This window comes from Harpia harpyja, chromosome 1 (genome assembly GCF_026419915.1).
Source record: "Harpia harpyja isolate bHarHar1 chromosome 1, bHarHar1 primary haplotype, whole genome shotgun sequence".
Taxonomy (NCBI): Eukaryota; Metazoa; Chordata; class Aves; order Accipitriformes; family Accipitridae; genus Harpia; species Harpia harpyja.
In genome coordinates this window covers 40,711,485-40,728,808 of record NC_068940.1, presented here as the reverse complement: position 1 = coordinate 40,728,808, position 17,324 = coordinate 40,711,485, and the positions used below count along the sequence as shown (strand labels likewise).

Here is a 17,324-nt window from a genome sequence, read left to right as displayed (position 1 = left end):
GCTCTTCCTTTGCTCCTCTAAAGCAGCCTCCAGCCAGGGCTGCTGCCATCATGCTGTGCTGGGGGAGCAGTGGCTGCTGGTGCTGCCTGTGCTGATGATCTTCAGTCAGCCGATTTGCATGGGAAATCCCTCAGTGTACTCATGGTCTTACAGGTCACCAGCAGCTCTGCTTAGGTCAGCTGTGCCTGTACTGCAGCTGCTGGCTCTGTCCCTCCTGGAGGCAGCACCCAAGTTGCTCAGTATGGTGATCTGCTCCGCTAACAGCCACCCTTCTCTGCCGAGGTCTGTGCTGTCTGCCCCCACCCTGGGTGCAGGAACCATCCCTGCACTGGAGGTGGGCTGTGCAACAGGAGGCTTTGTTTGCACCCTTAGCACATGGGCTTTACACCACTCCCCCTCCTGCAATCCCCACCTAACCCTCACCCCCAGTGCTGTTTTCTCCCAATAACACACACACCCACTGCTTGTTTAGACTGGAGTGTTATTTCTTTGTATGCCATCATTAAATGCTTGTCTGGACAGGACCTTTGTCAGTAGGACGGGGGAACTGGGATCCCAAGGGATGGCTTTCTGGGAATGGTGGGGCTGTGGGATGCTGAGCATTTTGGGGAATGAAGCAGGGAGTGTTAGCAGCAAAGCCTGAAGAGTTAATTTTGGGAGCCTACAATACCCCCTTCCTTTTCCTTTGGCTGCCAGTAGAACCTGTGGAGGGAGAGGAGGGGAAAACCACCTCTCCCCTCCTGCAGGGCAGCAGTCCAGGATGGGGTTTACTGAGTGCCAGCACCTTTGCTTCCTCTGGGCTGGCAGGTCTGTATGGAGGAGGCTGGGAGCAGGGCTGAGCTGGCTGCTAGCTTCTTGCCACCTGCTCTTTGGCACTGTCCTCCTGCAGGTCCTCCTCATCTGACTGCACCACGGGGGTCTCGGCCCCCTCCTCACTGGTGTCCAGGCTATTCAGATCCGTGGAGACAGAAGACGTGGAGGAAATGCGTGACTTGCTCTCGGCTGCATTGGGCACTTGCAGGGTGATTTCCTCTGGGCGCTGGTGGGTATCTGCTCCTGGAAGAGAGAGCGGTAAGAGAAAGAAAAAGGCTTCTGGAGGTTTACTGCTGCCTAAGCTTCATGGATAGCCCCTCCAACACACATGTCCTATTCCTTGGCAGGCTGCGCTTTCCTGGCTGCTCCCCACGCGGCTGCTGTGGCTGTTCCCTACCTCACATCCCCGGCTTGGCTCTGGGCAATGCCGCACATTCCTTCCCCGTTTTTGTCAGTGGAGCCTTTTCCATCTTGCGTGGAACATGGCTTGGAGCCATGCTATGTGAGGCCATTGGCTGTAGCAGGCAAGGAGACATTTGGCTTGGCCTCGGTGAATCACTACAGCGTGTGTGGATGGGGAGGAAGGTGCTGGCGCTCCGGGCTTTCCCTGCAGGACCCAAGGCCAGCTCTCTGGGGTCTGGCTGGGAGGTGGAGGGGTCCTGCAGCCTTCCCGCTCAGCACAGTGAGCTCTGCAGCGCAGTGGGGACCTGGGAAATCGTGACAAGACACTGGCCACTCCAGAGGAGCTTCAGGACAAGAGGATTTGCCCCACGGACTCTGGAAAGTGCCTGGGCTCTCCTGTCTTCTGCAGCATAAGGTATTTACAGGGGTCTGCACCTCTGGGCTGTGGAGGTGGATACTGACATGGACTAGCCCAGGGTGAAGTCCCTCCAACCTCACTGACCCCAGCACCACGTGTCTGTCTTTGTATGGGTGCATGTAGATCTGCACACAGGGTGGCCAGGGCTGAGGAACAAGCCAGTGTGGGCACTGGGGGCAGGAAGGCCTCCCAGCGTGGCCCGCAAAAGGCTTGGGACTGCACATACCTGGCAGGGGCCCAGCAACACTGCTTTCCTCTGTCCCACAGCCCAGAAACACGTCCACGGTGTCCTGGTCTGACAGGTCCATCATGTCCATCTGCTCCAGCATGTCCACGTTCACCTCCATGGAGGAAATGCTGCCTAAGGGGGCTGCAGAGACAGAGGTCAGTGAAAAGGTGAGTGCTAGTGCCAGGCAAAGGGCACTGTGAGCCCTGTGCAGGCAGGACCCCGAGGAGGGAGGCCAGCCTTGCCACGGGGAACTGAATTCTACCTGCTGGTAAGAGGTCCCCAGGAAAATCGTGTTTCCTTAAAACATCCCTCTGGAAGCCCCTGCTGTCTCCTTGCAGTCCTTGTCCCTGCTCCAAACTGCTGTCTGGAGGAGCCTGCCTGAAGCCAGTGACTATGCAGGGCACCAGCCTGGGTACCCATGTGCAGTGACTTCAGTTAAGTGATGTGAGTAATCCACAGCACACCCACATGCAGCGTGTGTGGTCCTGCCTCAGTGCAGGACATGCATGTCCCCGGCCGCCTTTAGACTGTGGATGTCCCACTGATCTCTAACGCCTGTGTCACTGTTCCCTGAAATGCCCCCAGCCCCGTGCTGGTGCCCGCAGCACTTACGTCTCCGATGCTCTATCTGCAGATGAGACATAGGGAAGAAGAAATCCACGTCATGCTGGAAAACCTCCTCAAAGAACTTCTGCCGGTCCCGTAGTTTCAGCTGCTGCTGCTGCATCTGCTCTGTGTCCAGGCTCCTCTGTGCCTGCTCCATGTCACCTGGGGAGAAAGGTGAGGAGGGTCGGACCAGGCAGGGCTGTCCAAGCCCTTCAGCCTACCCAGCTCATGTGGTATGGCTGTGCTGGAGGGTAGGCAATTCCCTTCTGCTCTGCTTTACCAGCGCACATTGATTTAGTCACTATGAATAGATGTTACACACTGGAACGGCAGCGTCACCAGCACTTGCTGTGCTGGAGCCTCAGATCTCACTTCTGAAATGCAGGGCAGCCAGGAGTGGGGAGCTCATATGCTGTGTTCACTACTGCTGAACTGAATTATTGAGGGGGGAAAGGGTGTTGTTATGAGATCAGCCACGGTTTGCACATGTTCAAGTTTCAGTTTCCTTGCTACAAAACAGAGGGCTGTCTCTGAATGCTAACAAGCAGGGGAAAGTCCCAGGGACAAGAACTGGCATTAGTGCTCCAGGCTTTCTGGGCTGAGGGATGCATAAGTTATAAAAGGCATCAGCAACCCTGTCACCCCTGCACATGCGCACCCCTGCCACCACCGTCGCTATAAATACAGCCGCACCCACGCTCACAGGCTCCCTCGTTCGCATCCCCCGCTTGCACAGCCAGCTTGGCTTCTGCCTGCACAAACATTTTCATTCTTCTAATTCCTCCCGCAGTCCAGTGCCAGTGCCTGTGTCCTTGGCTCACATGGGAGGGAGCGATGGGAGCCCTCGGGCTGTTGTTGAAGGAGCTTGTTGCTGCATCCCTGGGCCTGGTACCTCCCTTTCAGGCTGGGTACCCACAACAGCAAGGACCCAAATGGCACAGAGAGGCTGTGGCCTCAGCTGTTCCCAGGCTGGTGTTTGACCTCAGCCATTCCAGATTTCATCTCTTGCTGCTCTTGGCCCAGCCAGCACGAGGAAAATGTGATTACTGGAGCAGGCAGTGCAGTAACCAGGGAAACCAAACAAACATCCTCTGCCTGCCCAAACCCTCCGCAACAGAGCGAGCAGCATCCCCACCCTGTCTGGCAGGAGCGAGGGCGAGGACAGCGGGGGGGGGGGGGGGGGGGGGGGGGGGCTGGCTGTCAGCAATATGTAGCAGCATAGGACCCAAATGGGAGAGAGGCTGTGGGCCTGATGAGATGTCCCGGCGATCAGTGTCACATCTTCCTGAGAGCTCTTCCAGGACTCCTCTGCACCCCGCTTCTGGGGCATCCTTCAGCTAAACCCCATTGTCTGCGGGCGCCTGCCCCAGGAGGCTGGGTGGTGCCTGCAGCACAGCGCAGGGATGCACCGTGACTCAGGGCCAGTCACCATGCACTTTCTGGAAGAGGCTCTGGACCTCTTCTGGCTGCTCAGCATCTTCCTGCGATGCCTGGGGTGGCAATCCTGGCTGCCTGAAGGGGCCTTTGCCTTGGTATGTCTGACCTAAGCACTGGGTGCCTGCTCTGGTGCAGAGGCTCGGTGTGCTGTGCAGTGCCCAGGCTAACAGCCGCAGTGGTGGACGCACTGTGCTAGTGAAGCTTTCCTCGCAAGGCTGACCAGTGGCTGCAGCCCAGCGCTGCTGGGGTAAGGCAAAAACCTCCTGCCTCCCCTGTGCTATCTGCAAAAGAGAATGGAGCCAGGGACAAGGAGGGGGTGAGCGGGGCACTGATTATGGAGCTGGCTCCCTTCAGCAGCTGGAGCCAGCCTTGTCCTGTCTGTCCCAGGCAGAGCTCTGCCACCCAGCCCAGCTGTGCCAAATCCATGGCAAACTGCCACAGTTCACCACACCGAGGAGAGCCCATCGGGCTCCAGCTGCAGGGAGGCTGGGCTCAGGGCAGAGGCTGTGCTGGCTCCCAGATTCAGGGTGACAGAGCAGCTCTCCGTGTGGCAACTTGCCAAAGGGACCCCAGTGTGGAGGTAAGGAGGAGAGTTTGCAGTGCAAATACAAAATAAACCAAAATGCTAGCGGGCGCTGCCCTGAGTGTGGCTGATCTGTGCCATTAATGTTCTCACTGCCCATCTCTCCCTGGCACGTGACCGATACTCAGGGTAAGGGCGCTTGGGGAGAGTCAGGACGGGTGCTGGTGGCAGCATTCCTGTGGGTGCTGGGATTTCTCTTGTGGGAGAAATTAGCAGGACCTGTTTATGAACTTGTTTTCGAGCTCTCGCTGGCGAGTCAGGCACGAGCACTGAGATCCCATTATGTAAGGAATGCCGGCAGCGGGAGACGGCAGCTGGGCTGTGCTTGGCCGTGCCTGACCCGTGACCGCGGTGAGAGTCGGGGATGGAGCCTTCCCCCCCTCCCGGGGCTCTTCCGGGCCCGGGGGGAGTGAACAGCCCTGCTAGTGTAGCCGCTCCTCAGCAACCCTCGACAGGGAAATAAAGGAGAGCGGCATTCCCTGCCGCGGCCCTTCCCCATGTGACGGCCGGTCACGCTCCCCGGCTGTCAGTCGTGGGGATTGTCTCATCCGGCTGGCATGTTCCCACCGCGGGACACGTTCGCACACACAATGCAGCCCCTGTGCACCGTGGGGGATCTGTCGGTACCTGCTGGTGGCCTGGCTTTTATTACAATTGTCATGGTTATTACTACAGCCCACTCAGCCAAGGGGCTGGAGGCTTATCAGCATTCAGAGCCAGGCTCTTCCCCACTGGCTGAACCGCCCAGCATGGCTGTGATGGCACCAGGCACCCCGCTGCCTTCAAATCCTTCCGGCTCTCACACCTTATTAGCCAGCGTGGCTTGAAGAGGAACCGGGGCCAAACACTGGTGCAGAGGTTGCTTTTCCTCACCTAGCAGGTGCAGGCAGGGATTTCCTACTCACCTGCTCCTGGGCAGCTGCCCACAGGGTGGGCTGTGGGCGAGGATGCTGCCAGGGCATGCCAAGGAGCCACCTTGCACGGTGTGGGCTCGTGGCCACTGCCGTGGTGGGGAAAGGTGCGGGAGGGCTGGCTGCGAAGCAAACCGCTGCGAGCTCTCCCGTCCACGCCCTCGCCAAAATGGGCTGGGAGAGGAGCAATTCCTGGGGTGCAGTTAGCATGGGGGAGGGCCAGACAGGGGTTGAGGGTGCTGGGAGCACCAGCTTAGGGTGTTCTCCGACCCAACGTCCGCGCCGGGAGCGGAGCACAGTTCAATTCTCTGGCTGCGTTTCTGCTGGGAGCGGATGCGTTTTTCATTCCTCCTTGGCCTGTGGGATGCCGGTACAACCCCTGCTCTGTGCTGGTGAATAGGAGGGGTGTATTTGAGGGTGGGAGAAGGCTTGTTAGTGGAGGCACAAGGCCAAGGGAGGATGGGGATGGCCTTTTCTTGAGGCCACGGCTCTGCAATACCTTGCAGAGATTTTGAGGGACTTAAAGAAGGCCCTGAAAAATAATCTGGGCTGTGGAAAGGCACAGGGTCTGATGTGGAGGTGAGCAGAGTTTAAGCGAGGTGTTGTTCCAAGCATGGGCCAGTTCCCTGGTGAATGAAGGAGCTGGGGCACGCTGGCCCAGCCAGATTTTGCCTTCCTCCCTGCACTTTCCCAGAGCCCGATCCCCTGACCCTGCTTCTCCAGAGAGGCTTGGGGCACTCCACCACTGCCCGGCTTGCTGGACTGCAGCTTGTGCTCCCGGTCCCTGCGAGCAGTGCTGCGAGGAGATCGGGTGGGGGGAAGGTGCAGCTCCTCAGCTGCCACAGCATCTTCCAGGAGGCTCTGCAGAGATCGCAAGCCTTTCCCTATCACCCTGCCCCAGTAAAACTGCTGCGGGACAACGGTAAATCCTGAGGGCTTTCTGCTCCTTTAGCCTTGGGAGAAGCAGCTGGTGTGGAGAGCTGGGAACGCTCCGGAGAATCGTGCAGGGGCAGGCCATACGGAGACGGGATGCCTGGACACGCCGGCTGCCTGAGTGTTAATTCCCTGCACAGTCTTTTCTCGATTGGTACATCTGACCTCGTGTTGCAGCACAGCAAAAAATGACCGTAGCCCCGGTGAGAGGAAATGCACCAGGCTAGTGCGAGGGCGGCAGTGGTTTTGGCAGAGCCGCTTGCTGGGAAAAGCGGGGGGATGGAACTAGAGAGGGAGGACATGGCACCTTGTAACCCCTGTCTGTGCTGCGGTTTCATTGCCTGCACTCCTCCGAGCAATCTCCAAATCCCTTGCGTCTCGGCTCTAAAAATATCCCTGCCGCCCAGAGCTCCTTCCCCAGCAGAGGCTGTGTCATAAGACCCTGCTATTTACAGGGCCCTGCTTCGGTTCGTGCAGGAAGAAGCGTGAGGACAAGAAAGCCAGGAGCGCAGCGCGGTGCCCGAGGCACGGCGTCCAAGCCCCGGGCGCGGATCCGTGGCAGGCTGTCCCCTTGCAAGCCCCCGGTCACCCCGGCTGCCGCTCACCCTGCCACGCTCCCTGATGTGTTTGCTCTGCTCAGCCTCCTCTTCCCCTAAACCCGGAGGGTGCAGGGCGATCCGCTCCTCCCGGGGGTCTCGGGGCTCCGAGGGCTACCGGTGCCACTCCGCAGCGAGCCCGTGGCTCAACAGGTCCCCGAGCTAAGCCGCTTCCCAGGCAGGTGTCCCCCCCGGCCCCGGCCCCGGCCCCGGCCCCGAGCCTCCCTATCCCAGGCACGGAGCTTCCCGGGCAGCCCCTGCCCAAAGCAGCCCGGGAGCGGTGCCGGCGTAGCAGGTTGTTGCAGCGGGAGCTCCGGGGTGGAAGCGGGGGGGCATGGCTGCTTTGCAAGGGGCATCGGGTGGGTGTTGCGGGGGAGGAGGGATGCGGGCAGCCCGAGCCCTGCCCGCCCGCCCGCCCGGTGCCGGTGCCCCGCTCCCCTCTCGCCAAGCGCACCCCGCGGCCGGCTCTTACCGGGCAGCCGCCGGCTGCGGCTCTGCGCCCCGGGCCCGGACATGCGGCGGAGCGGCTGCTGCGACCGGGGTCGGGATGGGGTCGGGGCGGCCGGGCTCAGCGCGGGGCGGCCGCCCCCCCCGCCGCCGCCGGCCGCCGTTCGCCCATGCTGCGCGCTGCGGGGCGGTGCTCGGCGCTGCGCGGGGCGGTGCCAGCGCGCCCAGCCCCGCGGCATCGCGGCGGCGCCTGCCGGCCGCTGCCCCTGCCGGGGTCCCGGCCCCACGGCTGCTCGCCGCTGCTGGGGGGGGCCGGGCCGCGGGAGTCCTGGGGAGGGGGTCTCCGGTCCCCAGGGAGGGTCCTTGCGGAGGGTCCCCCTGCAGGGTCCCCGTGCACGGTACCCGGTCCTCAGGGAGCGTCTCTGCGTCCCCGGGACACATAGAGAGTCCCCGGGACACATAGAGAGTCCCCATGCAGGGTCCCTGGTCCCCAAGGAGCGTCCCTGCAGAGGGTCCCCCCCGCCATCCAGGGCCGCCCCAGGCAGAGCCCTGTGCCCCGCAGTGCCTGGCTGCAGGTGCTCTGCTCCGGCAGGAGCTCTGCCACGGGTGGCGGTGGGCAGGGCTGGAGGCGGGGGTCTCTGTGCCTGGGCAAGGAGCAGAGTTACCATTCATGCTTGCTTTTTGGTTTTTTTGCTTTTCTTCTCTAAATGCCCCGCGCACACGATCATGACAGCACGCTGCGTGGATGGGCCGTGGGCTCCCTCCCCAGCTCACCCCTGGCCTTCTGAGACCCTCATTCCCCAGCAGATCCCGCTCTGGAGTGTTTTCTCCCACGTTCAGCCCTGCACATCAGGGCTGCTCCTTGGCAGAGAAGCGGACTTGGCTGCCCGCCTCCTTCCTCTATCTCAGCAGGGTGAGTCAGTGCCTCGCCGTGCCCAGCGCCAGCTCTGCCTGCAGCCTGGTCACTGCCAAGCCGGGAAGGGGGGGCATCCACTCTGCCCTTTTCTCTGGCTGAGAGGGAGTTTCCAGTGTCTGTGGCGCGTCCCGCCTGCCCCGTTCTTACTGTGTTTCTCTCACTGTCTGGGTGACTAAAGATAACTGGGTATTGTTTGTGTCCCAGCTCTGTTTTGGCTACTGTTGCTTTGCTGTCCCCCCCATGCCTCCTGGGAGCTCCTGCTGCCAAAAACTGGCTTTGTGCTGGGGACCCAGTGCCCACATCCTGTGCACTTTGCCTGTAGCTGCTGGCTTCAGCTCACATGGTGGTTACGAGGCATGAACTTTGTCCACGTGAATGTTTATCCGTATCCAAAAAGCACCCTCAGTCCTGCCTGATGGTTTCCACCTGACTGTGGGATGCCAGCACTGTGGCTTGGCCCTGGAGGGGCGGGGGGGGCAGGCTGGTGTAGCAAGACTGCGGGGCTTATGTTCTCCAAGGAGCCACAGGAGCAAATCTCTGCTGGGTACCTGCCGATTCTGGCTTGCTCGCAGCTCTGTGTGGTCTGGCATGGCATCTGGGCAGCATCAGCCATTCACCACCATCCCTGCTGACCCCCTGCCCTGCCCTGCTAGCAGGGAGGCGAGGAGGCAGGGCTGGGGAATTAGCTCAGGTCTCTGCTATGTGACATGTCTGTGTCGATTGGCACCAGTTACTACTGAGAGGCGTGGAGACTGTTTCTGTGTACATGAGTTGCCCCGAGCACCCCGAGTTCCTTAGGGCTCACTGCAGCCCAAGTCCCCGCTGTGAGGATGGCACATGTGGGTGCTGCCTGAGCAGAGTGACACGCACCCAGGCCCCCCACTGCTGTGGCCCCTCCGTCCTGCCTCGCTGGGAGGGGGTTGGAAAAGCAGTGATATCATCAGCATGGAGCCTGACTCATCCCAGCTCTTCAGCACAAGCCGTGCCACTCAGCGGGGCACACATTTTATTTCAATTAGACTAACGCAGGCAAGCCAGCTCCACATAATGATTTTTTTTGCTCGTGGCCAAGCACGCCTGCCCCTGGCCAAAAGGTGAGAGGGGACAGAGGTGACACTGAAGTCGGTGGAGAGTCTCCACTTCTGGTAGGGAGCCCTAAGAATAAGCCTTGCCATATACCTGCAGGGTCTGCCTCAGCCGCCGCAGCATCCCTGCCTCCCTTATGCCTCCAGCACAAGCTGATGGAACCGTCTTGTGTCAACAGCCCTCACCCTAACCGCAAATGCCCAGGTCCTTCAGAGTTGTTCCCTGGAGATCCAGGTCACAAGCCCAGGTAGGAATGATGCCTCTTTTCTCCACCACACAGAGTTCAGGTCCTGCCAAAAGTCCCCAGGGGAGCCAGCATCAAAGTGCACCCGTCACCAGGAGAAAATGTAACATGACTTGTTCCTCCTGCCCTTCCCGCTCAGGTTTCTCCCCTCTATTAGAGGTTTAGGAGGTGAGTCAGAGAGCTGCGGGGCAGGGATGGAGCTGGGAAGGAGTCAGCTGCTAAGGGAAAGGTGAACCAGTGCCAGGCAGGTGAATCATTGCTGGTGAAAATAGATCTTATTCTCTAGAAGGCGTGCGTGGATGGGGCTGGGAGTGAGCTGCAGCTTGACTCGATCAGTAAACTGTGGAGTCAAGAGAAACACAAGGCAAGGCTGCTTTCCCAGTAAATGAGGCGATACATTGCAAGGGAGCAGCCTGCAGCCGGCAAGGCTCCAGCAACCCGTGGTCCTGCGGCTCCCTTAAAAGGGGCGATTTTAGCTTGGGACAGTGGGGAGACAGAAAAGCCATAAACACCCTCAAAGGAATGTGGCTGCTGAGAAACGAGCATCTCCGCAGGGCCGAGGAGGCGAGGCAGGGTGAGCCGGGCTGTGCTAAGGAGCTGCCCGGCTGGGGTTCGCAGCACCGCTCTGTGCCAGGAGCTGGCTCCTTGGCCATGTCCTGCCCCGAGGGAGGGGAGCCCAGTCCCGGTGCTAGCGGTCCCTGTGTGGTGCTGGGGGAGGCTCCTGCCAAGCCCCAGGGATGTCATGTCCCCACGTCCTCGGGCTCCACACTATGCAGACATCCCCGATGGCCAACTGCTGGCACGGGAGCTGGTAGAGCTGGAAGGTCGTGTGCGGGCAGCAGGACACCCAGCCCCGGCCCAGGGTGAAGAAGGGGTGTTCCTGGAGCACCTCAGCAGACACCTGAGCAGAGCAAGGAGAGGTCCCACATCAGGCTGGAGCAGGGGCAGCCCCCCCCCCCGGCCGTCCGCTCTCGCCTGCTTGCCCTGCAGTTTGGGCAGGCTGTCTCCTTCCCAGCTGTGCCAGCAGCCACGCTCAGCTGTGGTGTGTTTGCCCCCAGTAAACCCACCAGCCTCACTGGGTCCCACAGCTCCTTTTTATCCTCCTGCATCAAAAGAGGTGATCAAGGCCATGCAGCACACCAGTGGCAGAGCTGGGGTTCACCTGCTCCGGCCCTCCCTGACCATTGACCCCCTCCACTGAAGGCACAGGGCCAGCCTGGCCTTGAGAAATGGTACTGATCCAGCCATCAGGAAGCCAGGAGCCACTCAGGGCTGGCCAGTCCCGCCCTACAATAACATTTGCAGAGCCCATGGAGTTGATTTGGGTAACAAGAGCTGCAGGACTGCAAAGGATGGTTGTTTGTGTTGGTGACTGCCACGTACCCTGCGTGTTTGGGCAGGGTGAGCAGGGGGTCCCCGGCTTCCCTAGTGTTCCCTTCTCTCTGTAGGACAATACCTTACGCACCTGCCTGTCCTGGTCCCCGAGGTAGACCTGCAGGCAGGTGAAGCCAGCGTGTGGGCTCTTCCAGATGCCCTGCACCAGACAGGGGCTGAGGCGCAGATCCATACTTGCTGTGCACCCCAGGAAATCCTCTGCCTGCAGCTCTTCCACCCTCTTCTGCTGGCCCCCGGGCAGCACCGTCAGGGAGCCCCGCTGGAAATGGGGCAGCGCGAAGGCCGTGCTCACCGTCGGCAGCAGCAGGGACCAGAGCCCACCAGCACGGGATGGGGCTTGACGCTGCCAGTACGCGACCGCGGGGCAGAGCGGCTGGGAATAGACCAATGCGTAGGATGGTCCCGTGGGAGACAGCAGGATGGAGGCAGAAAGGTGGGTAGGGACGGGTGTGGGCACCGTGGGGACGTCCCTTGTGTTGGCATGTGGCTTCTCCTCGCCCTTCCCGTGCAGGGAAGCAGCCCTGGGACGTGGCTGCAGAGGGGCAGCGCCAGCTGAAGGCTGAGGTGCGGGGCTGGAGGGCTCTGAGGGGCTTGGGGGGGGAACCCTGGCTGCCAAGCAGGGCACAGGAGGCAGAACGAATGCAAGGACAAGGGGTTGAAACCCCTTGTACAGGGGTACAGCAAGGAGGGGACAGAGGAGAGGAGAGGAGAGGAGAGGAGAGGAGAGGAGAGGAGAGGAGAGGAGAGGAGAGGAGAGGAGAGGAGAGGAGAGGAGAGGAGAGGAGAGGAGAGGAGAGGAGAGGAGAGGAGAGGAGAGGAGCGGCTGAGGCTGCTCCTCCAGCTGTGGGGGGGGGGGTGAAGCCATGGTGTCGCAGGTTGGCCCTGGCTGTTGCAGAGGTTTGCCAGGTGCTGTGTTACCCATCTGGCTTTCTGAGCTTTGGCTGCAGTTCCCACCACCCCTGCGGGTTTTGCCTCCCGTCTCTTCTCAATGAGGTCCTGGCCCTGGCTGCCCTATGGATGCTCCCCACACCAGGGAAATCCCACCAGCTCTTTTTACTTCCACAAGCGCTACAAATGCATCGAGGGTTAGTGCCAGAGCCCTGTCATGCAGGATGCTCTTTTCTGCCATGACTTTTTTCCCCCATCAGCTTTAAAACTCCGTTGGCTTTAACGGAAAGGCAGTGTGAGCCAGCCCCAAGCAGGGCTGTGCCATGGCCCTGCTCTGCAGCACCATACTGGGTGTGCAGAATCAGCCCTTGAACAGGGTCTGCGAACTCCCTGCTTGTCTGTGGGTGTCTCTGAAGGCAGGACACCCCTTCCCTGTGGGACGGGAGCTCCGTGTGCCTGGCCCTGGCAAAGCCTGGAGCAGGGATGGCCACCCTGGGCACTCAAATGGGTGCAAAGCCACGCAGCCAAGCCTGCTGCAGAGGTAGCGGCATTGCCTCTCCCTCCTGCTCACCCCTGGAACAGTCCTGCTGAGCTCTGGGCTTTCCCCAAACGCCCATTATTCCCTCCCACAGAGGATGGACACCCCATCGCCTCCCAACTCTGTGAGCAAGCAGCCAAGCCATGTGCTCCCTGCACCCTGCCCCACACCTGGAGCCCCTCACCAGCATGGCCGGACACTTCCCGCCTGGGCAAGGGGATGGTGCAGCCCTTACCTCCTCGCCGGGCTGAGCCAGAGGGTGTGGAAGCTCGCCCTGTCTCCTGCGCTGTGCTGCAGGCACTGAGCACCGGCAGAAAAGGTCACCCCGCAGGGCGGCGTGGGAGGCTGCTCGCACACGTGTTCCCGATCTCCCCGCTGCCGCGCTGCAGCCCCCCGTCCCCCGGGAAACCCGAGCCTGCAGGGTCGGAAGAGGGTCTGAGGTCGGAGGTGAATGGGGACAGAGGGACCGGTGGGCGGCAGTCCTCACCGGGGTGACCCCACCAGCACTACCATGTAGGGACCCGGCGAGGAAGAGGGTGGCACTGGGAAATTGCCCATGGAGCCAGTGCCACTCGAGTGCTGGGCATCCTGCCATGGCCTTGGCCCTGCAGCAGTCCTGGCAGCCTGGGGTCCTGAGACCCCCCTGGGCCCTGCTCACCCACGGGGGAGGTGGGAGGAGGAGCAGAGCCAAAACCGCCTCCTCCAGCCCCTGACATTTAAGGCACATGCTCTGCCTCTGTTTTGTGGTTAAACACTGCTGTGTGAAAACACCTTCCCCGTCTTGGCAAAGCGCTGCTCACAGTCATCTCGGTACATTGAGAAGGGGATGGTGGCGGGGAAGCACACCGACACAATGACGTAGGATAGGCTGCCAGACTGGGGGGAAGCATGGCTGGCAGTGAGCACTCAGCCTCAGCAAAAAGGCGAGGAGAGATGCCCAGAGACAGGGGGGTGCCGGGAGCTCGGGAGAAGGGAACAAGGGCACGCAATTCTGAGACTACTGCCAGCCGCTTGTAGAACGATTCATCCGTCTCTTCAACCTGGTCGGGCGGTCTATAACAGACTCCCAGCACAAGATCTGCCTGATGGGGCTTCCCTCTCATCCTCACCCAGAAGCACTCCACCTTGTCGTCACGATCGTGTAGCTCTGTACAGTCCAAACTCCATTCCCTAACATAGAAAGCCACCCCACCACCTCTTCTACCTTGCCTATCCCTTCTGAAGAGCTTGGAGCCATCCATTGCAGCACTCCAGTCACGGGAGCCGTCCCACCATGTTTCCGCGATGGCCACTAAGTCATATCTCTCCAGCTGCACGATGGCTTCCAGCTCCTCCTGTTTATTGCCCATGCTGCGTGCGTTGGCATAGGTGCATTTGAGCCGGCCTATCGAATCCACCCCTAACATCGGCACGCTGCCCCCAGGCTCATCTCTGGTGCACCTTGTTTTATCCCTTACCCCCTTCAAACCTAGTTTAAAGCCCTCTCTATGAGCCCCTGCGTCTCCCGAGCGAGGATTCTCTTACCCCTTTGGGCTAGCTGGATACCACCTGTCGCTAGCAAGCCCGGTGCCGTGTAAACCTCCCCACGATCAAAAAAGCTCAAATTCCACCGACGGCACCAGCCTCTGAGCCACGAATTAACCAGGTGTGTTTTCCTGTTCCTTTCGGTTCCTTGCTAGGCGGGGTTTGCTGCTGTGCAGAGTTAGTCCTTAGAGCAGAACTTGCCCCACCACCACGTTTGAGGCGTTAACTCCTTCGGTCTCTCACAACAATAATGATACTATTAACAACAATAACGTGACACTACTACTAATAAAAGAATTGGACTCTACAAAAAAAGCGACGCACGACGCAATTGCTCACCACTCGCCAACAGATGCCCAGTTAGTCCCCGAGCAGAGATCCACCCCCCAGCCCCGCTCCCCCCCAGTTTATATACCGGTGTGATGGGTTAACCCTGGCTGGATGCCAGGTGCCCACCAGAGCTGTTCTATCACTCCCCCTCCTTCTCAACTGGACAGGGGAGAGAAAATATAACAAAGAGCTTGTGGGTCGAGATAAGGATAGGAGAGATCACTCACCAATTACCGTCACGGGCAAAACAGACTCAGTTTGGGGAAAAATTAACTTGATTTATTACAAATCAACCGGAGTAGGGTAATGAGAAATAAAACCAAATCTCAGAACACCTTCCCTCCACCCCTCCCTTCTTCCCGGGCACAACTTCACTCCCGGATTCTCTACCACCCCCCCAGCGGCACAGGGGGACGGGGATGGGGTTTACGGTCAGTTCATCACACGTTATTTTCTGCCGCTTCATCCTCCTCAGGGGGAGGACTCATCACACTCTTCCCCTGCTCCAGCGTGGGGTCCCACCCACGGGAGACAGTCCTCCACGAACTTCTCCAACGTGGGTCCTTCCCACGGGCTGCAGTTCTTCACGAACTGCTCCAGCATGGGTCCTTTCCACGGTGTGCAGTCCTTCAGGCACAGACTGCTCCAGCGTGGGCCCCCCACAGGGTCACAAGTCCTGCCAGGAAATCTGCTCCGTGGGCTCCTCTCTCCACAGATCCGCAGGTCCTGCCAGGAGCCTGCTCCAGCGCAGGGTTCCCACGGGGTCACAGCCTCCTTCGGGAACCCACCTGCTCCGGCGTGGGGTCCTCCACGGGCTGCAGGTGGATATCTGCTCCACCGTGGACCTCCATGGACTGCAGGGGGACAGCCTGCCTCACCATGGTCTTCACCACGGGCTGCAGGGGAATCTCTGCTCTGGCGCCTGGAGCATCTCCTCCCCCTCCTTCTTCACTGACCTTGGTGTCCGCAGGGTTGTTTCTCTTACATGTTCTCACTCCTCTCTCCGGCTGCCGAATACCGCCGTCCCAACTTTTTTCCTTCTTAAAAATGTTATCACAGAGGTGTTACCACTATCGCTGATTGGCTCGGCCTTGGCTGGCGGCGGGCCTGTCTTAGAGCCGGCTGGTATGGGCTCTGTCGAACACAGGGGAAGCTTCCAGCAGCTTCTTACAGAAGCCACCCCTGTAACCCCACCCGCTACCAAAACCTTGCCACACAAAACCAATACAACTGGGCACGACATCACGTGCTATGGAATACCCCTTTGGCCGGTTGGGGTCAGCTGCCCTGGCTGTGTCCCCTCCCAACTCCTTGTGCCCCTCCAGCCTTCCTGCCGGCTGGGCGCGGGAAGCTGAAAAGCCCTTGACTTGGTCGAAACACTACTTAGCAACAGCTGAAAACATCAGCGCGTTATCAACGTTCTTCTCGTCCTAAATCCAAAGCATAGCGCTATACCAGCGACTAGGAAGAGAACTCTCTCCCAGCCGAAACCGGGACGCCATGCCGGAGGACATCGGCAGCGCTCAAGGGGGCTCGCGGGCTGCTCGTGGGACGACGAAAGAGCCAAGGAGACGGTCCGCAACCCATGGAGCTGGCCCTACGCCCCGGCCCGTCTGCAGGTGAGACCTGCTGGGTCCAGCTGCGCTGCCGTCAAGATGAGCTGGTGGGGAGCGGATGGTGGGCTGGCAGGTCCCCTCTGCCCACCCCGGTGTCCTGGGCTGCCCCCTGCCCCCCTCCCTGGGCCCGGCCAGGCACAGGGGGGTGCCGGGAGCTCGGGAGAAGGGGAAGCCAGAGCTGCCCCCTCGGGACTGCAGGGCTGGGTGCTGGGCTCCGGAGGGGGAACCCCACTCCCAGCTGAGCCTCGAGCTGCGTCACCCTCCCAGGCTGATCCCTGAAGGGGCAATTCGGATCGCAACTGAATCTCAGCGGTGGGCATTTGTGGGCGAGGAATGAATGACCTGGCGTGGAGGACAAGATGGTGCAGCTGCAGAAGGGTGGGAGAGACTGAAAGAGTTAACGTCTCAAACATTGTGGTGGGGCAAGTTCAGCTTAAAGACAAACCCTGCAGAGCAAGGAACCAAGGTGGATAACCCATCAACTCAGACACCAGCAGCTCAGACAGGACGGGGAGGGCGTGCTGGTGCTGGAGGGTGCCCAGCTCCCTGTTCTGATAAGCTCTTCTGATACAAAGATCAAACAGTGGCCACGTCTGCAGGGAGGGAGAAGTTACTCCACAAAGGACCCCCAAGGCCAAAGGCTCACAAACTGCTCCTTAGCCTGACGAGTTCGGGTGCCCGCCCGAAGGAGGGGCAAGGATGATCAAAGGACGCAAACTAAAGCCCCGGTCGCGCAAGCCCACTGGAGCTGGACCCCTCGGCTGACTGGACCCCTCGGCTGGCTGAACCGACGCTGGAGCCAGGGCCGGTGAAATCGCTCTCTCTTCCTTGCTCCGTCTCTCTGTCTTCTTCTCTCTTCCCTTTTCCTTCTCCACAATCCCTACACCTCATCCGTTTCAAGACATAAACCGTTGACCAAGTCTGAGACTCAGAGTGGATCCAGCCGCCCCTGGGCCCTTCGCTGAGGAGGAGTCTAGAAAGCAAGGGGGTCTGCTCTGAACCTCGTGGCTCAACGGGAGGGATCTCCTTATTCCCGGAATTGACGTGCGTGGTTACCCTGGGTTACCCGCTTTACAGAAGTAGTCTTGTGCCAATTCCTGTTGTGAGAAACCTTGCCACCGACCGCCACGACTCCCCAGTTCAGTTTGCTTCTGTCATGAATAAAATCTTTAACTGATCGTTTGGTGTTTAGCCCGAGGGAATTTTGAACTAAACACGACTGACTCCCTGGTCTGTCCAGCCTGGGTCGTGACAAAGGGCTTGAGCTGGCTGGCGGCAGGGATGCCAGGACCAGCAGGACTCCCTGCGAGGGAATGGGGTTGCCCTTGGGGAGGAGAGCAGAAGCAGCCACGGCGTTGTCCTGCAGCCGTGCCGTGATGGGAGCGCTCAGGGGCCGCCTTTGGGCAGCGGAG

General features: G+C 60.2%; 1 protein-coding gene across 1 annotated transcript; it reads right to left on the bottom strand.

The window, feature by feature from the left end:
- Positions 1 to 464: 464 nt before the first annotated feature.
- Positions 465 to 7,568, bottom strand: DBNDD2 (dysbindin domain containing 2). The gene is made up of 4 exons (XM_052789206.1): positions 7,401 to 7,568; positions 2,475 to 2,630; positions 1,860 to 2,003; positions 465 to 1,056 (listed from the first exon to the last, which is right to left on the bottom strand). Exons 1-4 carry the CDS (start codon positions 7,441 to 7,443, stop codon positions 848 to 850), a joined length of 552 nt encoding a protein of 183 aa, XP_052645166.1. The 5' UTR covers positions 7,444 to 7,568; the 3' UTR covers positions 465 to 847.
- Between the last annotated feature and the right edge of the window lie 9,756 nt (positions 7,569 to 17,324).